The 25,853-nt window shown below is 44.6% G+C and overlaps 1 protein-coding gene across 1 annotated transcript; it reads left to right on the top strand.

Moving 5' to 3' along the window:
- The first annotated feature begins 14,281 nt into the window (after positions 1-14,281).
- pld5 (phospholipase D family member 5) lies at positions 14,282-22,282 on the top strand. Its single transcript, XM_028970989.1, has 10 exons — positions 14,282-14,287; positions 14,333-14,469; positions 14,591-14,774; positions 15,224-15,332; positions 15,849-15,976; positions 19,580-19,777; positions 20,420-20,571; positions 20,678-20,843; positions 20,931-21,030; positions 21,463-22,282. Exons 1-10 carry the CDS (start codon positions 14,282-14,284, stop codon positions 21,726-21,728), a joined length of 1,446 nt encoding a protein of 481 aa, XP_028826822.1. The 3' UTR covers positions 21,729-22,282.
- The last annotated feature ends 3,571 nt before the right edge of the window (positions 22,283-25,853 follow it).

The raw sequence follows: 25,853 nt of genomic DNA, 5'->3' as shown, positions 1-25,853 counted from the left end.
TAACGTCACGCATCTTGGACACGCCCTGTTAGCGTTTCTGATGTTAGCATGCTAGCATTAGCATGCTAACATGCTAATTTTTAAACATGCTCCAAACGTCACCAAATTTACAGTGACGCATCTTGGCCACGCCCTGTTACCGTTTTTGATGTTAGCGTTAGCATGCTAACATGCTAATTGTTAAACATGCTCCAAACATCACCAAATTTAACGTCACGCATCTTGGACACGCCCTGTTAGCGTTTCTGATGTTAGCATGCTAGCATTAGCATGCTAACATGCTAATTTTTAAACATGCTCCAAACGTCACCAAATTTCATGTGAAGCACCTTGGCCAAGCCCTGTTAGCATTTTTGATGTTACCATGCCCGCGCTCCTACGAAAAACGCCCGGACAGGCCCATCAAAATTTCCCCTGGAATTTTGGCTTCTAGTTTTATAATAAAACCCCTTCCCAGCATGTCCTGCTTCTGCGCTTCCCTCCCCGTCAGCACGCAGTCGTGACACTTGCTAGAATTTTCACATCAATTCTCTCATGAGGGATCATGCCACTGATGGATAACTTTTTTTTAATGGGACACTTAGACTTGGGTAACTTATTTCCAAACTATTTACACTTCATCAATGTATGTTTAAAACTCTCCTGACAAAGTAGTTTGGGAACAAAGAAAGAAAAAAAAAGTGCTGAGTCAGTGCAGAGAGTGTGCAAGTAGCGATGTTAGTATGCAGGACACAGTCCAGCATAAATTAATGACTTTCAGAGCAGCTCTCTAATCTGGCCAAATAAAGACTGTATGAAAAAAAAAATATATAATAATTACTAGGTAAATTACTAGGTATCAAATGCATTTAAGTTGTAATATATAAATTACAATATTATAATATATATTATAAATATTGTAAAGTGGTACAAAAATTGTCATAATTTTACTTTAACTGCAGTTTAACCTCCATGGCTGCATGACAATATTTATGATCTCCTATTTAAAATCATTACTTTGTAGTGGTGCCTGGAAGAAAAGGTGCACAGTGTGATTGCAATACAACAAATACAACTTTTTCTGTGATTTTATATGAATACAAAAGACAGCACCAAGCAGCAAGGCTCTAATAATGGAGTCCTGGAACAAGATGGCAGCAGACAGGAGCTGCTGCATTGATGTGGACCTTGACTTTCAAATTGTTTGTTTCTGTTCCTGGCCTTTCTGCCACATGCCTTCGGGTTTGTTAATCCATTTCTGTTTCCTTTTTGGCCATCATGCTGATTTTCTTTGTTCACATTAAAATCCCTTTTGCACCACAATGCCACGTTCCTGTGTTTCCTTCACCCCTCAACCCCAAGATGTGACAGTTCCTGAATGATAATTAGCAACATATAAGATAAATGCACTCGCACTGAGGATTGCTGATGTATTTCTGTGGGAGAAATTAATAATCATGATCAGATTTTGTTTTCTGTTTCGTTCATGTGGGTAGTGAGTCCCTGCAGGAAAGGGAAAGGTTTAGCAGACAGCCTGTGTGCAGTTGTCTTAGGTGCCAACAACAACATGCCGGCAATGTGTGTGGAAGTGTGTGTAGGACACACATACTCATCCACACACTTCTCTTCAGTCCATAAATGTGGACATCATGAAAATGAGTTACTTTTATAAATCAAATCTAATCAAATAATCACATTCCTGTTGTGCTGCCAGCGGAGCCCTTTCACATGGGGTGAGGTGCCAGAGAGAGAGAGAGAGAGAGAGAGTGAAAGAGACTGCGGCAGCTCTGAAGAAAACTTCTGTCTCCAAGAGGAAACGTTGAGCAAGGTGGGGTTTGTCCGTGGAGGTTCACCGTGGAGGGCATGAGCTAGAAATTTGACTTTGGCCATGTCATGGACAGAGCAGTGTCTGTAATGCCATCCAGCAGCAGGGCTACTACGCCAGCTTCGTCATAGGGGCGGACTAGAGCGGCTGAGCCTTCCTTGACCATTATAACAAATGTGGATTTCGGGTCCATTCTCATCATTTTTAACCTTTCATCGAAGGGGCCAAAGGTGGTCTAGTGATTAAGGAAGCGACCCTGTAATCAGAAGGTTGTGGGTTTGAATCCCGATTTGCCAAGGTGTCACTGAGGTGCCACTGAGCAAAGTACCGTCCCCACACACTGCTCCCTGGGCGCCTGTCATGGCTGCCCACTGATGGTTAAAAGCAGATGACACATTTTGATGTGTAAACGTGTGCACACACATGTACGCACACATGCAGACACACACACACAGACACTCTTTAAATGACATATGATCATGAAATTGTGCATTACAAATATGCAACACACTGTGTGTCACATGACATAATTCTGAATGTATCATCCCCACATGTCACGACTACGGACTTACGGGGGAAGGAAGCGCAGAGGTCTGACATACTGGGAACGGGGTTTTATTATTATTCATAAACAAACAAATACAAAGAAACAATGGCGCGGTGGCCGAAAACAGTTTAACATAAATCAAGAACTAAAACTAACCCGTAGGCGTGTGGCGATTGCCAGAACTCAAATTATAAGCAGTGTTACCAACTGAAGTTCACGAAAATGCCAGCGACCCCGAACGGGCGAAAACTTCCGGCATTTATGGGGCGTCAGGATTGCATTCCGGTGTGGAGCCCAGCTGCAGGCAATCCTGACAGAGCCCCCCCTCCAAGGGCTACGTCCTCGGAGCCCCAACAGTACCATCAGTGGAGGCGGCGGGGCGGACGGCGGCAACCACAGGGCTCCTGCCCTGCTGTATCCTCCCCTTGGAGGACCCGGTCCTTCGGGCTGGCTCCCCGGCGTGGTCAGGCGTGGCGGCCCCGGTCCCTCGGGCTGGCTCCCCGGCGTGGTCAGGCGTGGCGGCCCCGGTCCCTCGGGCTGGCTCCCGGCGTGGTCAGGCGTGGCGGCCCCCGGTCCCTCGGGCTGGCTCCCCGGCGTGGTCAGGCGTGGCGGCCCCGGTGCCTCGGCCTGGCTCCCCGGCGTGGTCAGGCTTGGCGGCCCCGGACCCTCGGCCTGGCTCCCCGGCGTGGTCCCGCTTGGCGGCCCCGGACCCTCGGCCTGGCTCCCCGGCGTGGTCCCGCATGGCGGCCCCGGACCCTCGGCCTGGCTCCCCGGCGTGGTCCCGCATGGCGGCCCCGGACCCTCGGCCTGGCTCCCCGGCGTGGTCCCGCATGACTGCCCCGGACCCTCGGCCTGGCTCCCCGGCGTGGTCCCGCATGGCGGCCCCGGACCCTCGGCCTGGCTCCCCGGCGTGGTCCCGCATGGCGGCCCCGGACTCCCGTACCTGCACACAATAATCAGGGCCGATCCATCTGGGTACGTGTGGGCCCTGTCTCCACATGTCCCCTCTGACACGTCTAGTGTCACCCCCTGCACCGCGCAGGGAGATTGTCCCAGAGCCTCCGGCGACTGTTCCAGGCACCCCAGGCTGGTGCCTTCTGGGACTATGCAGCCCCTCTCGCTGCACGGCCCTGGTGCCAAGGGGGGGGCATTGCCAGACCATCCGGCTAGCCCCTTCTGCGTCCGTTGGGACAAGCAGGCCCTCTTCCTGCCTGTCCCAGCTGGGTCCTCATGCCTACCCGGGGGCTCTATGGCGCTCCACCCCTCTGGAGGCAGACGCAGGCCCATGCCTGGCCCGCCCTCCTCACTGGCTACCGGAGGACCCAGCTCCATCGCTTCCCCACCTACCCTCCCCTCAGGAGGAGTCCCCAACCCGAACTGCACCCCCCCCAAAAAATTCTTTGGGGGAGCACCCCCCCCGGCTGGACTTAGGGGTACCTTGGGGCTTGTCCACCTCGCCTTGGACCAGCACATTCGGGTAAGGAACCTCCTCCCTGGGGTTCGGCTCTGCGGCTGGGTCGCCATCTGGTGGACACAAAGAGGGGAAGTGGGGGCGACATACGGACACATATGCCACGCACACACACACAGACAGAGACAGACAGAAGAGAGGGTCGTCTAGTTCCCTCTCTGAGCACTCCGGGACCTCCTCAGGGGGCACAGCCAGGATCTTGGGAGGCGCGACCTTCTCGTCGCCCGCTAGTGCTTGGTCTTCTTGCCCCGGATCCTGACTGGCGCTGGACGTGGTGGAGGGGCAGAGTTCGATCCCTGGCTCAGGCTCTGGCCGATCAAACTCCGCCCTCAGTCTCTGCTGGAAGTCCCGAAAACTGCTGTCTGTCTCTCCCTGCTGCCAGAGGGCTGCGCTCCAGCCCCATGCTGACCCAAGCAGACACGAGAGGATGGTGGTGGTCTTATCAGTGTCTGCTGCCCCACTGAAGGGTCCCGGGACAATTGGGCTGTCCCACACAGGGCTGGGCACGTCGCTGGAGATGGTGGTAGGTGTGTGGTGTGGAGGGGGGTGGACGTCTTCTCCAGCAGGTGTGGACGCTGGTGCTGCGCTGCCATTTCGCTGGGGAACGTCCGGGCAGAGGGAAGGCGGGTCGGCGACTGGAGCAGGAATGGAGGATTCCCTGCGAGGCAGTCCCGGCAGCGCAGTTGCTGGCTGGCGACCTCCCGTCGCCCTCTTCCACCAGCTTTCCTCACACTGCTGGGAGGGACGTGGGTCTCCACGGACCTCGTGACGATCCTGGATGGGCGCGATGGGCGGAGCCATCCCGGCACCGACTGCCCAAACGGCGTCATCCTGGTCGTCGTCCGTGTCCACCTCGTACCCCCAGAAGTCACATGGGTCATCACGGACGTCGCGATGATCTCGGACGCGCGCGCTGGGCGGAGCCATCCCGGCAACGACCGCCCACCGAAAATCCACGTCATCATCGCTTTCGTCATCCGTGTCCTCCCACCGGTGACTCCAAGGGTCGTCCACCCTGCGGACATCCTGGACCCATGGCGCGATAAGCTCCCATGGGCAGTACTCTGGCCATTCGGGCTGGAGGCTGCCCACCTCCTCGCTGGAGGAACGCCGCCGTTGTTGCCGCTTCTCACCCCCCTGGAAGTGACGTGGGTCCCCACGGACCTTGCGACGATCGCAGACTGGCGCGATGGGCGGAGCCCAACTCTCGTCTCCCGTGCTCTCGTCGTCGTCCGTGTCGTCCCAGTCCACGGGGAGCCTTGCCAGCAGAGCGCAGAGTTCTTGGCTCGACATGCCGAAGATCGTGGGGGTCGCATCTTCTGCGCTCGCTGCCCAAGTCACTTCCTCGCTGCTGCCGACGCCAACGTCCTCGCTCCGCCCACTCACCCGCCGACGTTGTCGCTTCCGGGTTTCGCGGAGTTTCCCGGGGGTGACGTCATCACGCGGCGCCGCGTACCACGGCTTCTCGGGGAGAAAACGCTCCACCAGAACGGGCGGCGCGTCTCTCCCCCGGCGTCCGCGCTCGCCGCGCCGTGCTGCGCCCCTCGCGGCGTTTCTTCTCCTCTGCTTTCTACCTCTGCGCTTTTGGGGGGGGGTCGCTGGCATTCTGTCACGACTACGGACTTACGGGGGAAGGAAGCGCAGAGGTCTGACATACTGGGAACGGGGTTTTATTATTATTCATAAACAAACAAATACAAAGAAACAATGGCGCGGTGGCCGAAAACAGTTTAACATAAATCAAGAACTAAAACTAACCCGTAGGCGTGTGGCGATTGCCAGAACTCAAATTATAAGCAGTGTTACCAACTGAAGTTCACGAAAATGCCAGCGACCCCGAACGGGCGAAAACTTCCGGCATTTATGGGGCGTCAGGATTGCATTCCGGTGTGGAGCCCAGCTGCAGGCAATCCTGACACCACAAATACAAATCAGTAGTTTAATTTGACCACAAAGCAGGCTAAGGACCTGTGTTGATCTGGCAGGCGTAATCTCAGAACTTCATCAATTACACTTGGATCATGACTTCATGATCTTTGTTTCTATTGCAACACTGTCAAATTCTAATTTCTAATCAAATAATTGGCTATACCTGAACACATGTACCATTTAAAAACATTTAAATATTATTTTTATTCCATTAGTACTGTTACTGTTGCCATAATTCGTTCCTATTCCAGGTCCATGTAGGTGCTCCCTGTTGTGGCAGGTGACAGAATTTTAGCACTTTTGGCTTGGCTGTATTGTTTGCCCTTACACTTCATGCATTGTGCTAGGTCCTGCTGGGTCTTTTTTAGACTAGTATAAACACACACACACACACACACCTCATTACACATGAACATGCTTGCTATGAGAGGGTCCTCTTTACTGCAATGAAAGAGGTCACATTCATTTTCACATGACATTTCATTTAGGTACAGGTCAGCAAAAATACTTCCTCACGAACATCGACAGACACAGAGGATGACCTTTCCTTTATGAAACTTGCTGTTCTGATGGCTTAAACATATTAAAAAAGCTATAGAAAATAGTGGCCATGCCAAAAGGTAGCGTTGTAGTCAAGACCACCTAAACCGATACCAAGACATTGCTGGGACTGGAGGGTACCAAGACCAAAACCAAGAGCAAGGCCAAAAACAGACTTCACATTACTCAAATCAACTGTAGAGAAAGACATTGCTGTAAAGTGCCATTATCAAATTCCTCATCCTCGTCTTCCTCCGCTTATCCAAGTCTGGGTCACGAGGGACAAAGAGTGATATTGCAAAGATGTCTTGTTCATGGAACATACGGTACATAGTGGGATTTGAACTTATGAGTCAGTTCTCACTACATGAGTTTTGCACACCAGGTGGATCCCAAGTGGATGTTTAAAAATGATAAAAAAATATTTTATTCAAACCATATTCTTCGATCAAACTTTTTTTTAAATCCTACCTCTCATATGACATGGATTTCCTATTTGCCCTTTGTATGATGGGTAAATATGACTTGACAGTATATGTTTAGAATGTTTGCGGCCAGCCTGTTTGCGCTAAAATTGTCCATGGCCTTGTTAGTGACCTCTGTAAAGACAGTGGCTGCAGCCCAGCTTGTCATTCCTGCTTCCTCTCAGAATCACAAGGCCTGTCTTCCGCTAACCTCCCCAGGGACACGAGTCAACAACTGCTCTCTAGGCCATTTCTCTCCACCTATCTCTCTTCTTTCTCTAACTGTTTCATGCCTCTCTCTTGTCCAAAATCACAAAAGCATCCAGCAAACAAATCTTCCTACCTTTTCCTGTACCGACTATGACATGCCCAGCCTCAAACTGGTCTTCGTCTATCGCACATGCATTGTCATTTTCATAATAGCCCACAAGATACTAAGGATCTAGAGTGGAGGAACACTGTGTGTCCTACATCTCCTGGTCAAGGTGCCTCCACCCAGCTGTTCTTTGGATTTGGGTGTTTCTAGTTCTTATGGGCTGACAGGGCTGATCGAGTGGGTTCTTGTTTAGGCTCAATTGGATGGTCTTTTCTCAGCACCCTGCTGAGGATGACCTCAGCTGGATATGAAGATCATCGGTTCTGGAGTTGAAGATATTTAACATTTTACTGTGACTAATATCAGCCTATTCCCATTCCAATTTGTCAGGTGTTTGTCCAAGTTCACAATAATGGGGATATTCTGTAATTTTGATGTGTTTTAGCAGTTGTATTAGCAACTGTACATGACCTATTAAATCTTCCCTGAGATTAGGTAATAATGTAAATGACACAAATGGAAGGGTAGCAGAACAGATTATTCAGGTTATGCTGTTTGTGTCACTTGTTTTTGGGTTTAAGTGTGAGCAGTCCCAAAAAAACACATTATAGCAAAGTGTCGGTGGGAAATGAATTCATCTCAAAGTTATGTCTTGGTGACATGAATGAAGAACTCAGCAGCAGACACCTACTCTCACAAGTCCACAGATCTGCCAAATTACTATTCCACAGGGATGAAATATATAAGCAACAATTAGGAATGGGAAGGAAAATGTCTGTGCATTCGCATGTTTCAGTGTCATCACTTGACTCTCTGAGATGTTGTCATTTTTTCTGAACGTTGTGAACTGAATTTTGTACTTCTATGTGTATGGTGAGTTGCCATATGGTTCCTTTCTGTGGTGTGTATTTGCATTGTACATTGCGTTTATTGTATGAGCATGCATTGTTTGTGCCATGATTGATTGTGTGAGTGTGTGTGTCCAGTCAAGCCAGCTTGGCTATTTCCGTATGCAGATGTATTGCTGCTGTAAGCTGTGTGTCAGTAATCATCATTGCGGCCGGTGTCCATGCATTTACATTCTCATTCTCGCCTCAGCCAAGCACATTTGTTTCCTGCCACTAGATCTCTGCTTCACAGGACAGGTAAGAAAAAAAAAGAGGGAGAGAGGAGAGAAAAAAGATGGAGTAGGTGTGGCTTTGAATGCTCCACAGTAGAGAGAGAGAGAGAGAGAGAGATCTTTTATGGCTCTCCCTCTCTTCACTACATCAGGGTTGAGTTGGAGTACAGTGAGATCACACATACTGTAGGGCTGAGAGATGAAGGAAACCTGAAGGAGGGACATTATTAGGACTGGAGATAATATGAAACGGAAATGCCTTTTGAATAAATTCCATTTTTGTGCAGGAAGAAAAGTTGACACTAATAATGTAATGTACACAAAACCTGTGAGACTTGTCTGCAATTTGTTTTTGCCCAAATAGTGCTTTCTGGTGACATAGGCACAGAGATGGCTGGACAAGCAACTCAAGAAAGCATTTTGAAGGTAAGCTTTTTGGTAATTTCGACTGATAACACCAGTAATGTACATGATTGTCTGTTGATCACATTATGTACTCGCATGTTATGCATTTTATCATCTGTGATTTAACTGTGTTTCAAGATGTGGAATCGGGACTGCTGGTAGAATTTGTTTGGGCTCTTCATCTCTAGTGTTAACAATGGCAAGGGTTAGGGGATGTCCAAATTAAAACACATCAAGTGGGAACAAAATCCCACAGAGAAGAGTCTGAATTGTACTCCTCCTTCCACGGTTTCTCTCTCTACTTCTCTGCACAATATATTTTTCTGTCAGAATGTCCACTGGGAATTGAGAGCAGAAATTAGAGTCATAACACACAGCAGATAGATACTGTTCCTCCGATTCAGTGGCAAACTAAGCATGCAGGGAAAAAAGCAGATATTTTCAGGAAACAAGGTGTAGTGAGAGAAAGACCCAGCGCAAACTATACAGCACAGACTAATTTCATTAACGCAGCTTCCATAAAACTGACATTCATCCAGAGACCTTGTGATGTTCCCGAGGCACCGACCAGTTGGCACTTGGATGTTGTTTGGGCGCCAGGGAGTGACGTGCTGCTTGACAGATGCACTGAGACATCACTGGTTGCGGGGGTCAACAGATGTGCAGGGAGTGCAAGAGCGTTCGGTGTTAGCAGGAGTGCCGAATAGGCAGAATGCAAACTGCATGCTGGCACTTCTAATCGAAGTGAAATAAAGATTCGACTCTACTGCACACACGGGTCAGAGGCAAACTGCATTTTAAAGGCCCAATAGATCTGGACTTATTAGAGGGGATCAGAACACAGGGCCAGGAAAACAGTTTTGACTCTCTGGAAAATGTAGAAGCAGGAGAACGTGCACTTGTTAATGTCGTGGTGCTTATCAGTCTACACAAACCACACCAATCTAACAATAAAGACTGCGTTGCGAGATGCGTTGAAATAGAGGAACTCTACACTCCCCAGGAGTGGCAGAACAACAAAGATCACTCCAAGGGCAAGGCGTGTCATACTCAACAAGGCCACCCAGGAAGACTAGCAGGCTTTCAAACTCCTCTGGGACTGCTGTGTGGTACCTATCACGTTTAATTAGTCCCAAAACCCCAGAACATAAAATTTGTGCTGTGTGTAAAGTCACTGTCACAAGAATGTATTTGTTCTCTGCGTGCATGTACAGAGGTATGAAACAGTGTTTGTCAATGATGTGTTTTTTTCCATGCTGGTCACATTTAAATGTTTCAGATCATCAAAAAATAAATATAAGTCAAAGATAAGACAAGTAAACACAAAATGTGTTTTTTTTTTAAGTGAAAAATTTTATTATATAGGGAAAACAAAAACCTGAACCTACATGGTTTGAACCCTGTTAAAACATAACTTAACATCAAGAATCTGAGTTCAATCACACCTGAGTTCAAAATCTCTAGCCACACCCAGGCCTGATTGCTGCCACTTAAATCACTTAAATAAGACCTCACTTAAATAAGACCTGCCTGACAAAGGGATGAAGACCAAAAGCTAGACATCATGCCAGGAACCGAAGAAATTCAGGAACAAATGACAAATGACAAAGCAAGTCTGATTGGCTGAAGAAAAACAAAAAAGACTTTGGAGTGGTCTAGTCTAAGTCCTGACCTGAATCCTATTGAGATGCTGTGGTATGACATTAAAAAGGTAGTTCATGCTCAAAAACCCTTAAATTATGCAAAGATGAGTTGGCCAAAATTCCTCTACAGTGCTGTAGCGTCTGCGTAGGATCACAGATGGTTGATCTTCAAAGAACCTTTTAACCTTTGACATTTACATACCAATTACAACCCTGGACCCTCACTCTGATCGTCCCGTCTTCCCCCACTGTCACAAATGTAGCGTCTGCGTAGGATCATAGATGGTTGATCTTCAAAGAACCTTTTAACCTTTGACATTTACATACAAATTACAACCTGGACCCTCAGCCTGATTGTCCCGTCTGCCCCCACTGTCACCAAGACGATGCGAAGCAGACGGGGTCTGCAAACTGCTCATCGGGGCTCCAAGCTTCAAAGCATTCCAAAGACCTCCTGTCTGGCCCCACCTTCGCAATACACAATCACGCACACACTTAAAACATATTGTCTGTATCTTGTGCTAGGAATATGTGATTATAAGTGGATCCCGTATATGCACGCGTTGTGTGTACGTTCCCTTGTATGAATTATACTAGTTACAACTTTCTATTGTGCATTAGGTAAACTTTAATTACCTATAATTAAGTGTATAAGTGTATCTCTACTTTCCTACCTCCTAAAGGTCCCTTTCTTGGTGTCAGAAGGAACTTCTCTTTACTACTGGAACAGTGATGCATACCATGTGATCACAAAATACATCATACAATTTCTATAAGGTAGAAATTGTAACTGCAACAAACTACAGTCTCTCTCTGGACCAGCCATAAAATTCCGGTCAGTCGTAAACCCAGACAAAGGGAACTCCTCCCGCCAAAATGTCACACTTGTGATTGGCTATTCAGGCCACATGATGGGCGTGCCAGAAACCATTCAAAAAGGAGCGTCACACAGGCACGAATGCTCAGAACTCCTCTTCTTCCTTCCGAGACACCTTTTCTTTCAACACTTTGTTACTCTTTGGCAATATTTACCTTCAAGGAGAACCTCCAACGCCAGACCTACGGATCAAGGATCGTGACCCTACAGCATCAGGACTCTTTGCATGAAATAAGGACCAATGCAAGTAACTATGCACGTCTAAACCCCTTTTTAAGGTGAACATAAGAATTCTCTGACGATTCTCATTAGGCTGTGGTTAATTGATGTGTAATACTGCCATTCTCTTTTCATCACTTTCCTTTACCCTGTATGTATATGTTTGTCTAATTGTTGTATGTTAGCTATAGCCGTGTTTATTAAATTCCTTAAATTCACAATCGTTTGTTTCTGTGTGCTGCTCACATCTGGAGTCACTGAACGTTTGACCCTTTAAGTTTACATGCTAAATTACTGCTAGCAGGCACAGTGGGAAAGCTACCTTTCCTGGCAAGAGGGGGGGGATAATCATTCCCAGAATTGATAAATAATTATATTATCTGCTCCGTGGACGGACAGATCAAGTAATTGTAACATTAATTCTGCTACAGCTTATCCCCAAATCTAGTCTAAATGTTTATTACTAATTATAACCAGTTATAATTAATTCTAGATATTTCCTCTTGAGCTAATTCGTTACAGTGCTATAAAACACTCCCGATTACGTTTAGGGGGGAATCACTTTGTCACACAGGGCTATGTAGGTTTTGGATTATTTTTCTCCCTTAATAAATAAATCCTTAACTTGTTTAAATGTGATTGCATCATAAAGGGGATAAACACCTTTTTCTCTGCATTTGAAAAGTCTAAGAGGCTGTGATGACCTTGTATCTTTTTTTGGCACTCGTCACTTATTTAAACTGAACCTCTCAAAATCACAATCATCACAAACTTCAGTAACCAATCAAAATTAGTACATTCCTAACAATTATCACATTTCAACTTCTCACTATATAATTGGGTTTTTTTTTTCTGGCACCTCTGCAAAAAAAGCAAACAATTGGCTTTCTTTTGTTCACGCAATATTAAACCAACACCTTCACATTTTGTAATGGACAAAAGCATTTTGTCCCTTTTTGGCAGAGAGAAAGTTGGAAACGCTTGGATTCTTCGCAAACAACAGCCTCTGTAGCATCGGCTAATGTTAAGGTTCATGAGTCCATCAGGAGAACAATGAACAACAACTGTGTCCTCAATGGACTGTCAAGGAGAAGAGAAACATCCAAAAAGAACATCACTACCTATTCACATTTTAGGAGTGATACCGTATATGAGCCAGAAGGTTATAAGAAAATGGCTTCAATCAGAAGAGTTGTGTTTGGAGAGTGGAGCACACTGCATTCCAGCTTATGAACCTCATCCCATCCAAGAAACCTGCCAGTGGTTTTACTAGCAACAAAATTCATCTTTGGAGTAGGAACAGAGGCTGACAAAACAAAGAAAAAATCAGCGCTAGTGGCCTTGAAAAGATTAGTGTGCAGTGGAGTTTGTTCTGAACTATGGAACCGAACCCTTAGCTGCTATTAAATGAGATGTGACATTACAGGCTTTTCAAACAGAAACTGCAGTGGCATGTAAGATGCTGCAGGTTTTCCCCAAATGTGAATTTAAGGCATTTTCTAAGAATTGTTGTCTTCCAACTCTGCGGATCATTAGCCCAATTTATGGGCTACATTGGGTTAGGAAGTCATAAGCTGTACATTGTGCAGGCTTTGTCTAGTTTGTGTGTGTTTGTGTCTTTTTTTCAACTTAGTTGATATAAATGGATGTAAAGATGTTTTACTGGTCCTCACCAGAGGTAACAGAATCTAAATGGCTTCATTTAACACAAATTTATTAGACTTGTTAATGTATTATCTTTAGATGCAAATTTGTGTGTGTGTGTGTGTCCTTATAGGTGTGTGAGTGTCTATATGCAAGCATTAATGCAAACATTGTGTGTTAATAACTCATAATAACAAAGAAGATATAAATAAAGAAAAAGAACAATAAAGCATTCCATTACAGTAATGTATAATGTATTTCATGTAAAATGTCACATTTTAGTAAAAATGATGCACCCCATACCTGGCTATCTAGTGGTATGGTAACTGCTCAGCCTCTTGATGTGAAATGTATATACCTATGTACATACTTTTGCTTTTAGTGGATTGTCATGTGCTGTATTTATCACAGTTCACAAGCAAGAGGGACAAGTGTGTGATGTGAACATATCATTTACTTTCATCATTCAAATAATGGCAGTGCACCTGGCAAAAGTGAATCAAAATGCAAATCTGTGTTTGCTGGATGGAGCAGCGAACACTGTAGGCAGACATTTATTTGGGAACTGGCGTCCACAATCAATATGAGTAATCAGAGGAAAACCAGAGAGGGCACAAGATTCACTTTTAAGCTTCTAATGTCTAACATTTGTATGCCATTTTTTTATTTTTTAAAGGTCAAAATAAAAATTTACTTGACTGTTGTTGCAAATTATAATGGTCAACAGTGGAAAACGCAGTTCCCTCGCTTTGCTGAAATGATGCTGTCTCTGGCAAACACCTTCACTGTGATAGAGGAGATTTCCTATTTGTTTTCCTCAAGAGGCCATTGAGGGTAGTAAGCTTATTATAGTGTGCAGCTACAATCAATCATTGTGACTCAAACAATTTCCCTCAACTCTGTAGAACATCTAGAGATCTTTGGTGGAATAATGCACGTGGAAATGACTGCTGACATAAATTTAAGAAATTCAATTTCTGCAGTTGCTTTTCCTAGAACTGTTTGGCATTCGTCTAATCACTTATATGCTGTCATGTTGACAGAACATTACTTCACACGGAACTATCAAGTTCAGTCTGGATCAAGGATATGCATTGTGCATCAGGAGTAAACACATCTGAGGCATGAACACCAGTGTTGTTCTAATTTAGAATCCAAAGGGATTCTCTTTACGTTTTAAAACTTGTTCTCTGTACTCTTTGTACTCTGGAGAGTATAAGCCAATATTTAGATTAGTTAGGATTCGGTCTGATTTGGCTACATGATCTTTCCTAAACATAAACCTATTCATGTTTGAGCTTCATGCAGGTATTGTTTGGTTCTGGAATATGACTCTCTCACTTTCTGTCTCAGTCTCAGCAAAAGTGCATTGCGATCTTTGCTCTGCTGTGCTGCTTTGCTGTACTGTTGGCTCTCATGTTCTCTGCTGTGGATGTCTGGGTTGAAGAGGAGGACGGCATCACTGAGGAGAACTGCAATAAAAATTGCCGGTAAAAAGAAAATGCTTGCTCTGTCCCATTTTAGTTCTGCCCCCCCACGATGACCATCCATTTTTCAGCATTGTTAATTAATTTACACTGTGTATTGTACTAATGATGATCATTTGTGAAGGATTGTGCTGGTAGAGAACATTCCAGAGGGATTTTCATTTTCGTCTAATGCTACAACTCACCTCCCCCTCACCGTGGCTCTAAATGGACTATTGGATCTGGCCAAGTGGTCAGTGGAGATAGTCTCCTCCCAGTGGGACCTTACCTCCCTGGAACAACAGACTGATTACTTCTCTGCTAATGAGGTACCAGCACAAATAACATTTGTGTGTTTGCTTACAAGGGTATATGCAAGGTTATGAACGTCCCTCTCTCAAGGGAAGGGATCCACGAGACAGCACGTGAACAGGCAGTTCACCGAAATGTCTGGGGAGTTCCCAGTGTGCAGGGGTCAGCATATAACAAAATTGGTTCAGAAAAGGACAACTGGTGAACTGTGCATGACATGTGGCCTGGTCATCTGTGGATGGCCAGATGCATTAAAATTGCTTAATTGGGGTTCATGTGGATGGCAGTAAACGCTTTAAGCCTGATAATTCACAAACAAACTCAACTGTGAGGGACTTTCACAATGTGTCATAGCTGTTTTGGTGGCACAATGGGGACAATTTGATTTTCCTTTGGTTAAATTAAGCATAATTTGTGTTAAATGACATCAGTTGACTAAATGGTTATGCAATGTGGTTGTCTGCAGGGGCAGAGACTTTTCCAACAGCTGCTCAATCTGAAGAATCGGCTGGTTAAACTAAAGATCGTAAGTGGTCTATCTCACTCTGTGGAGCTAAACAGCCTCTCAGACCATGGTGAGCCCATACTAGAGGTGATTGGGTACATCTTTCATTCTCTTACATCCATTACATCCATTTTTTAAGCTCTTGTTACAGTAGAATGGTTCAGTTCAAGGTGACGTAATTTACCCACCTCCTCCTCTCATACCACACACTGCTTCCCGGGCGCCTGTCGTGACTGCCCACTGCTCACAAAAGGTGATGGTTAAATACAGAGGACACATTTCGCTGTGTCACAGTGTGCTCTGCTGCAGTGTTTCACAATGACAGTCACTTCACTTTCACGTCACAATTTCTTTCTTCCCTTTTGCCAATTAGTTCAGAATAGAGTACATCAGTCATTTATGTCCCAATATTATGTTTTCTACAGCTTTCCTTGCCTCTGCACTCATTTGTCACTTAGAACAAGGTCAGGCATTGTGCATGTGCCGTGGTTTGTATCTAATCGGCCTATAGCAAACTGTCTGGTCTTCCAAGGCTGAGATCCTGAAAGCAAGACTCTTGCTCCTTTCTTTTCCTGTTTCTCGCCAGGTGCGGAGGTGCGCTTTGTGAATATGACTGCACTCACCAAAGGGCACATACACTCATCGTTTTGGCTGGTGGATCGCAAACACATTTATATTGGAAGTGGTAGCATGACCTGGAAATCTCTAGCTACGGTACTTCACCAAAGTGTCAAGTCAATACTCATATTATCCCAGTAGAAGTCGATTTGTGACACCAAATTGTGATGATCTGCTCTAGATCTGAGATCTGGATATACTATTTATCTGACAGCTTATAGAGTGACACTTGTTACTTTCTGGTGCCCACCTGGTAGCGTCATATCTTTAATTTGTGTTAGCCTTTTTTTAGCCCTTAATTTCTCCTTTAATTACTAAATTACTCCTTTACTCACTCCTTTTGTTGCTTGTCTTGTGTACATGTTTTATTGCTATTTTTTTCAGTTAGACCTGCACTGAAAAAAGTGAACACTGTCTTAAAAAAAGAAAACAAATAGGTCACACCTAATATTTTTGAATTGACATAATGTGAATAAACCAAACAAAACATGCGTTCAGTATCATTACAGTACAGTAAAAAAAAAAATATATATATATATATATATATATATACCCTCCTTCCCTGAGTATTAGGGTCCATGTCTATGTCTGTGTGTGTTGTGTCATGTATGTGGCCACCAATGCCCCGTTAAGTCATAATAAGTGTGCACTTAGGAACCACTAAGTGTGGTTTATTTATTGTATCTTTTTTTTTTTTTTGTGAACCCTCATACACATTTTTTTGTGAACCCTCCACAGATGCAGTTCTGACCCAGAACTGTGGGACTTGGCATGGCGGTTTCTTTTTGTGCATTTATTGTCAAAAAAACACTTTTTTATTTGAAACCTCAGCATCCGTCTTCTGGTCCGTACACCTCAGTCGTGACAGAAGAACGACTCTCTCCCTCTAAAGATGGACCCAACACCGGTTCCGTTGCACCCAGAACCTCTGGCAGCAGTGGAGGAACATCAGGGCAGTAGTGGCCTAGTGATTAAGGAAGTGGCCCTGTAATCAGAAGGTTTCTGGTTCTAATCCCGGTCAAATCCCTGAGGTGCCACTGAGCAAATCAGTTGCTGATTCTCGGTTTTGCTTTTCTTGGTTACCGCAGTCTAGCACTGGCGTAGCTCCCCCTTTAACCACGATGCCTGTGTGTCAGGGTTACATGCTTGGTACACCAACAACATTAAGGTTTATTCGAAAACACGCAAGGAACACGTGATTCATGACTGTACAGTCTCACACCAACTGTACGCCAAGGCCAAGAAATGCTCCTTCTTTCAGAGAGAGGTGGCTTTTCTCCGTTACCACATTAGCGCTACTGGAATCAATATGGAAGAACCGAAGGTGCTGGGGTTACTGAGTGGTAGGAGCCAACAACAATCAAGGAGTCTTGTGGTTTCTTCTCTTACCGGCGTTTATTAAAAACCAGCCCCGCTCAAGTCAGTCGTTAAAAGACAGGTTCATCTCAGCACCAATGCTAAATATGCCTGACCCTGCGAAGGCATATGGTGGTGGAAGTAGATGCCTTGGAAGTAGGACTGGGCATGGTGTTGTCCCAATACCATGGCAACCTCAAGAAGTTGCACCCTTGTTCCTTTTCTCGTGTAAACTGACAGAGGTCGTAAGGAATTACGATGTGGGCAATAGGGAAATGCTGGCCTTGAGGGCTGCATTGGGGAAATGGCGACATCTACTGGGGGGGCTCGGCGTCCATTCGAGGTAATGACTTATCACCGGAACCTTGAACATATCCAGCAGGCAAAGCCTTTGAACTCTCGTCAAGCACGCTGGACACTATATTTTTTCATTGATCACATACAGGCCCGGGAAGCACGTGACACCAGATGTACTTTCACAGCAGTATTCTGCACACAAGGCTGAAAAAGAGCCAGAGCCCATTCTGCCATCCTCCATGATTGTCGTCCCTTTAATGTGGGACCTTGACAAGGAGATCACACTGGAGAATCACAGTAAACCGGTTCCCCTGGGTTGCCCTCCTTGTAGAACCCATGTGCCTGTCAGGATTGCCTGCAGCTGGGCTCCACACCTGACTCCAATCCTGACGCCCCATAAATGCCGGAAGTTTCCGCCCCTTCTGGGTCTCTGGCATTTTCGTGAACTCTCTGCACGAACTTGACCTGGTTTCGTTTCATGTGTTTTGAGTTCTGGCAATCGCCACACGCCTACGGGTTAGTTTCAGTTCTTTATTTAAGTTAAATTGTTTTCGGCCACCGCGCCACTGTTTATTTGTATTTCTTTATTGTTTGTTATAATAAAACCCCCTTCCCAGTATGTCAAACCTCTGCGCTTCCTTCCCTCGTAAGTCCGTAGTCGTGACAGTGCCGAAGTGCGTTCATATGAGGGTGGTTGGAGGGGCCAACATTACAACTGCTATTGGGCATCCACTTTGGTGGCCCACTTTGAAGAGGGATGTACAGACAATTTTCTCCTCCTGTTCTGTATGAGCCACCACCAAAAGTCCTCATGAACTGCCCATCGCTAAATTATAGGCATTGCCAACACTGGAAAGGCCTGGGTCACACATTGCTGTGGATTTTGTAACAGACTTGCCAGTGTTAAGGTTACACAATGTTTTAGGGTGTTGATTTCTTACATGTTGCTCCCTTCCCTTCGCCCTACAGGTTGCAGAGGCCTTATTAGAACATGTGTTCGGGGTCTATGGAATCCCATACTGTCCTACTGCAGTCCGCAATTCACCTCACAGGTCTGGAAAAGTTATTTCAAAAGGCTAGGGGTCGCAGTTACCCTGACTTCGGGTTATCACTGACAAACCAATGGACAAGTGGAGAGAACGATGCAAGAACTCTGCAGGTTCCTCCAAGCCTATTGTCATGGTAACCAACATTATTGGGCAGACTTTCTGTTCTGGGAGGAGTATGCCCAGCACTGCCTGCATCATTCCTTCATGGGGCTGACACCATTTCAATGTGTGCTGGGTTGCCAGCCTCCTCTGTGCCTGGGACAGGGAACCGCCGGGGGTGGTTTTGAAGGGTGGAGAGGGTGTGGGAGGAGACACAAACTGCCTTGCGGACAACAATTCCACTGGGGTCGGCCGGAACGTCCGGCACCACATCCCAGGGGCTGGCCTCACAACTCCATATAGCCTCTGTCGGAAGCATCCCTGGAGGAGGGGGTTTCTTTTTGTGCCTTTATTGTCAATATAACTTTTTTTTTTAAACCTCAGAGCTCTAACCTCACTTGGCCTCAGTTCTGCCATAGCCATAAATTAGATTTTTTTTTTAAAGACTGTAATGAGAAAAACAAACAACAGCTATGACTTACTTTTTCAGTGCATCCATACACTGTAAAAATAGTGGATTAGCTAAACTTAAAAATAGGAAGTATTAGTCACACCTAATATTTTAGCAATTATTATGTGTGTCACACCCATTATTATAGCATTTTTTTTAGTTTAGCCAGTGTTCACCTTTTTCAGTGTTTTTTCTGTTTATTGGCCATCGTAAACTTGTTTCCCTTTTTTGTATGACAGTTTCACTATGTTGTGAACCTTGAGTCTAATTTTTGGTGTCACAATATCTGAGCATTCACTAAACCACATGTCATTAGAACAGACTGTTACAGCTGATCTATAGCTGTGAATATTACACACCATAATGAATATTTAATGGTATATTTTACTATATTTTTTTAACGAAACAATGATTTCTACATGAAGTGCTCCAACTCTGTTTCCACAGAGGAAAGAGTTGGGAGTAATTGTGTACAATTGCAGCTGCTTGGCTCTCGACCTGCACCGGATATTCTCTTTCTTCTGGCAGCTGCAGCATAAGGACTATATCCCATCTATATGGTCTAAGAGAGTGACGGCCCTGTATAGCAAAGATGAGCCACTTCTGGTGCATCTGAACAGTTCAGACGCTGTCGTTTACGTTTCTGTGAGTGTCTGGTTTTGTTGTGATCTAAATGGATTTGTAATGCAAACAGACTTACTGCCACTAACAGCATGAAAATAATATAGCCATTTTAGCCATTTAGCACCTTCATTATTACAAAATGTATCTCTTGAGAATTTGATGTCTACAACAGTTATGAACTTAATTTAGTTGCAAAAAAAAAACATTGCTTAGGGTTGCTGAAGATGAGCACACCTATGCAGCTGCATCCATCATCCCTACAAATTCATTGAGGCCAGAATGTAATACACTCTAAGAGCACCACCAGAGCACTGATAACATTCTCGTCTGACAATGATGCATGAGCTGCATTTCTTAATTTCTGGTGCTTAGATTTTATTTTGTGGAATAAGTAACCCTGAGACTGGGAAAAATATCCATTAAATTAGACAGCTAGCAAAGGCTTTGATCAAATATGACACAGTGAAGCTCTTTTTATTAAATATATCTGTTATTGTGATTGAATGGGGTGTGCATGTGACATGGCATAAATAAGATGAAAAATTTGCCACAACAAACATGAGCCTACATATATATTTTTTCTTACACTTTAAGAAGTGAACTCAGTAAGCTGTTTTCTCTAAATGTAATTTTTTTTCTACTTTCTATGTGGAATTTACACAGAGCTCTCCAGACCTATTCTGTGCTAAAGACCGGACCAGAGACATAGATGCCATACAACGAGTAATACTAGAAGCTAAGAAGTTCATTTATGTATCCGTCACAAACTATCTGCCACTGGTTTGGAAAACATCAAATGGCCAACAGCTCACACGGTGACATTCTGATTTTAACAAGCATTCCATATATTAGATAGTATTTCTTCTTTCTTTGATTTTCATATTATCACTAATTGGTTTATGCTAATCCTCTCTTTTCTAGGTACTGGTCAATAATAGATGAAGCTCTCCGTGAAGCTTTAGTTTTGAGACGAGTTCGAGTTTATTTGCTAATTAGCCTTTGGAAGAAGACACATCCTCTCACATATAACTTTGTCACTTCTCTCAAGTCCTTGTGCCTGGGGCTAGAAAACTGTAGCCTGGATGTGGTGAGTGACATTCTGGCAAATGTTGTCCTTCATTAAGAAGTACCCAAATATCCAGTAAGTCTTATCATGGCTTTTCATTCTTCATAGAAGTTTTTCAGTGGCCCTGAAGAGAATTACAGGTCAAACAGAAAAAAACGGGAGGTCAACAACAATAAATACATTGTGACCGATAACTCATTATACATAGGTGAGTAGATAAAACCAAATCATTTTCTCTCTGCCACAATTGGAATCTTCATAGTCACACGTTTCATCACACTCCATTAAGATTCTGATGATCATATTGTTATTTTGGAAATTGCCTATTGTAGTCTTTGGGGTCTGTCTTGATCCTTTAAAGTCTTTCATCTCGCATTGTGCTGTCCATGTGATTATGAAGTCTTGATCCATCCCAGCTGAAACCAATTAGGCTTGATGGACCAGGACTCCATAAGAACCATGAGGCAGCACCCAGTAGGTGCTGCGACATTAATGTGGACATGTGAAACGTACCTTGCGTATGCTGTTTATTATTAAAATTTTTATGTGAAGTTCTGGTTTCAGTAAACACAGCTCCACTGTGTAACTTTATGAACAACATAGCTTGACAGCTGATATGTAAATCTTCTCTTATACACAGGAAATCTTGACTGGGTGGGCAACGAATTTACTTTCAATGCTGGAAATGGGCTCGTGATCAAGTCAGCTGAAGGCAAACTGGAAGGCAGGCCTACCATCTTGGACCAAGTGAAAGCAGCCTTTGAGAGGGACTGGTTCTCCCATGATGCAAAGAGGCTACAGGATTTGATCTTATCGGGGCGCACAGCAGGGAATCCAGGCCTGCATCCAGTCAAGTCAGAGATCAGGAGCAAAGACAGAAAAGTCATGAGGAGCATGTCTCTGTAAATCCAGACATCATTCAGATACTTAGTAACCACAATAAAATCAAGATCACAATTTTAAACTGCTTAACTGGAGTTGTAAAGGGTGACAGTATTTAAAGTATTTAAATTAAGTAAAAAAACTGTGCTTTGTTAAAGTTTTACAGGTGCAAATACAGAGCATCAGTATCTAGTATTCTATACTATTCCGTAGTATTCTGGAATGGATATGATTGATTGTGATTATATTCCTCCGGCATATCTATCGCCTTTTAATTTTTAAATTTTAAGTGTTTACATGTGTGTTTTCAAATTTCCAATTTGATGCATATTTGCACATCTGCTTTGGGATAATCCATGGAAGCATTCCTGCATTTTTGTAAGTTTCAGATCTTAAGAGATACTTTTGCTCAGCATTGCATATATTCAAGAATGTATAGCAAAATGCCCTGTTGCCACTGTAACCCTGCTGCCATCATGCCTCCCTTGACTACCTCTACTCTAACATTTCTCTAAATTGCAAAGACAACAGCATTCCAACTGCATGGGATGTCTTCCAAGGATTAAACACTTGAACCTTCTGGCTATTATATAATATAAATAATGTTACATTGTACTGTATTTGACATGTTCTTAACTGTTGACTGCAAAACATTCCTACTTTGCTGCTAAATTATATACACTATGTTTACACTGCATAAAAATAAAATAATACAATTCCATGGTAATCAATAATAATTTCTGAAAATATGTTGCCATATATTTACAGTACAAAGACGATGAAGTAAATATATTAAACATGCTTCCTAGTGTTCCTTTCAGATGCAAGCATGCACAGATCTCCTGAGCTAATTGTAACCCAGAGAAAAGTTTGGGAATGTTACATGTGTATATATGTTATTATGTTCATTTTATGTTAATAATTATTGCTAAATATTTGTTCAGTGTTATTTCTGTTTCCTTTTATTATCTGTGATGTTCTGACCTATCAGCGATGGTGGGAGGGATAAGACGGAAGGAAGTGGAGCGCGCGGGAAAAAAGGAAGGGAGTTCGCGGAAAAACGTGGGAGAAGCAAGGAAGAACAGAGTAATACACTGTGGGAAAAAGAACTGATAAATAACCGGAGATTAGCGGTATGTTAGTCTGGACTATTGTATCAGTTAGACACTAAGGTTTACAGTATCTCAGTGAGAGGTGCGTTGTAATATTCGCTGGTGTCTGAAGTCTCCGGCGATTAGCTTAGCCTCTTAGCTCCGTGCTCGGACACGGGCCTGGCATACGAATTCGCCGTCCATCGGCAGGGTGAACGGGCGAGCGCACAGGGAGAGGAGAGGACGAGCACACGCGTGTCGGCGCACCCAGATAGCAGTCTGCGCTACCGGCAACGCGCAGGCTTCCTCTGGCTACGTTGGAGCACCGCATTGTTTCCAGGGTCATCCCGTCATCCCGAGGAGCACCGAAGCTCACGATTTACCTGGAGGTCAGGAGTTACAGTGACTGCAATACCGAAGCACGCCATATTGTGCTGGGAGCCGTAAGTGATAAGACTGAAGCACCTCGACATTTTGCTGCACACAGGCCTGCACCGTGGGGGTTATATTTTTTTGTCACTTGCCGGCTTTAGTTTAAGTTATTTAATTGGTTTACTGTTTGAAAGTGTATTTTATGTGTGTTGTGTAATTTCTTTTGAGTTCCTTGTTTAATTATATAAAGGAAAGAAATACATATTTTGTACATGTTATTATCTGTGTGTTGTTTATACCCACTTATATAATTCATTTTGGAATTCCACTAGTTATATTTAAAGATTAAGACATATGAGTAAAGGATCACTTTTAGTGATATGAACCCAGAGCCCAGCTCTCATAGTCGTGGGGTAAAAGGGCTACATAAATTGGAGGCACCGCTGGGATTGCTAGTGGGTTCCCAGAAGTGATTTTTTTCTGTTACACTCAGCACACTGCTAAGCAACTTATTGACCAGTATGGCAAGCCATAGTGATCTAGAATTAGAACTTAAAGGCTGGTGCCGAGGTGAGGCATTAGAGGAAACGCATGCATTTATGGTAGTTATGCCGGAGGAAAATGACATTTCATTAATCGAAGAGACTCTACAAACAGTGAAGAGTTTCGGACGTGTACGTGTTCGTGGGCGAACTTTTAACACGCGCCTGAACTGCTTTTTGGCTTTGTGCGAATGTAAAGAAGTAGTGAAAGCTGAACATGTTCCTCCAAAAGTCTTTCCAGGTGACACAGAGGAAGCCTGGACTATAGTCATTGTGCATCAGGCTAAAGAGAAAGAAGCACAAAGTTTTAGCCAGAAGCTCACGGGACTCCTACAAACTGAAGGTAGGACAATGGAAGATTTGCGAATATTGTTCACTGAAAAAGAGGGACTCCCTGGCTCAACAGAAGCCATTCTTCAAGCTGTGGGCGTTTTGCTGGATAAGGCCTCGAAACCTACCAGTGAATATGGAAGCTATCGTCGTCTACGGATGTTTTCCGGAACACTACCAACTCCAGCTGGTGAAGAGCAGTTTGACCACTGGCTGGAACAAGCACGGCTAATGGTGGAAGAGTGTGATTGGCCTCGTAAAGAGAAAAGGCAAAGATTGATGGAAAGTTTGAGGGGTCCAGCACTGGAAATAGTTAAAGCAGCACGAGCAGGTGATCCAGAGTTAAGCCCAGAAGACTGCATAGAAGCGCTGGAGCATGCTTTCGGTAGTGCAGAGTCAGGGGAAGACCTTTATGTTGCTTTTCGATTGTTACAACAACAACCGGGAGAAAAACTATCTGACTTCCTTAGACGTCTGGAACAGCTACTGGATAGGCTCGTACAGAGAGGTGGGCTTCCCCCAAACTGTGCTGATAGAGCACGGCTGGATCAGATACTGCGAGGTGCAATTGTTTCTGATCTGATGCTGGTTAATCTTCGTTTAAGAGAGCGAAAAGCAGCACCTCCAACTTTTCTCCAGCTGTTGAAAGAGATACGGGCCGAAGAAGAATTTGAAGCTTCAAGGAAGAAGATCAGCTCTGTTGTACAGACTGCCTATGTAAAACAAGACATGGAGGTAAAACAGACTGAATTTCAAAACCTAAAGTCTGAAATAAAGGAACTGAAGTCCCTGCTCACTACAGCAGTGTCCCAGACAGCTTCTGTTGCTACAGAGAGTGTTATGAAACCTCCATCAAATGTGTTGCCTAGGGGGCGTTGTCCTGAAAGTGAGTGTAGAGCTTTAAGCAAGCAGCTGAAGCGTCTTCAACATAAAGTCACAATGAATGTGACTGAACCCCAAGGAATTCTGGTAGCCACGCAGGCTGTCGAATCTGTTGCCAGATCTCCACGGAAATCAACCAAAATGTCAGAAGAGCATTTCTGTTACCGATGTGGAGAGAATGGACATTTTGCTGGAAAATGTCGAAATGAAGAAAACCAGGCTAAAGTAATCAAAAAACTGATTCAAGCATTGAAAATCTACAAGAGCAATTCACCGTCATCAGATGGTGCAGCAAGTACAGTAAACAGTGCAGTCAAAACAAGTAGGGCTGCTATGCCCCATACTGCTGGCCTACCAGATGGCTTGGTGGGGCCACCTAGCCTTGTCCCACTAAAAGTGAATGGAAGACCATGCACTGCTCTTTTAGACAGTGGTTCCCAGGTGATGATAATCTTTGAGCCCTGGTACAAAGAACACTTGTCTGATATTCCAATTCAGCCCGTCTCTGGTTTATCCCTATGGGGACTGAGTGACTCGGTTGCCAGTTACCCTTATATGGGTTACGTTGTAGTGGACTTGGAGTACCCGGCAGAGGTAGTGGGGATCCATCAGCGTGTGACTGTCCTTGCACTCATATGTCCTAGCCCCCGGAATGATGATCAAACATCAGTAATTGTGGGTACTAATGCAAGCCATGTCCGACGGCTGGTGCAGCAGTGCAAGGAAAATGGAATTGATGTGACACAGACACTGGGCCTTCATGTCAATGTCAATGGTGACACACATCCAAGTTGTAAGGCGGATGAGTCTTCGCACGACGAAGTTGGTCAGGTGCGATGGCAAGGTCCAGGGCCTTTAGTTTTACCACCAGGTGGTGAGACACCAGTTGCATGCAAAGTCAAGCTGAAGCCTTCCATTGGACAGGAGATCCT

Source organism: Denticeps clupeoides, chromosome 3, assembly GCF_900700375.1.
Source record: "Denticeps clupeoides chromosome 3, fDenClu1.1, whole genome shotgun sequence".
Taxonomy (NCBI): Eukaryota; Metazoa; Chordata; class Actinopteri; order Clupeiformes; family Denticipitidae; genus Denticeps; species Denticeps clupeoides.
The sequence above is the reverse complement of the archived record's forward strand: the minus strand, read 5'-3'. Positions and strand labels throughout refer to the sequence as shown.

Coding starts and splice junctions, on each gene's coding strand:
- pld5 (XM_028970989.1), top strand. Junction 14,470..14,590: donor AACTGCAATAAAAATTGCCG/GTAAAAAGAAAA, acceptor TCATTTGTGAAG/GATTGTGCTGGTAGAGAACA. Junction 20,844..20,930: donor AAAACTGTAGCCTGGATGTG/GTGAGTGACATT, acceptor CATTCTTCATAG/AAGTTTTTCAGTGGCCCTGA.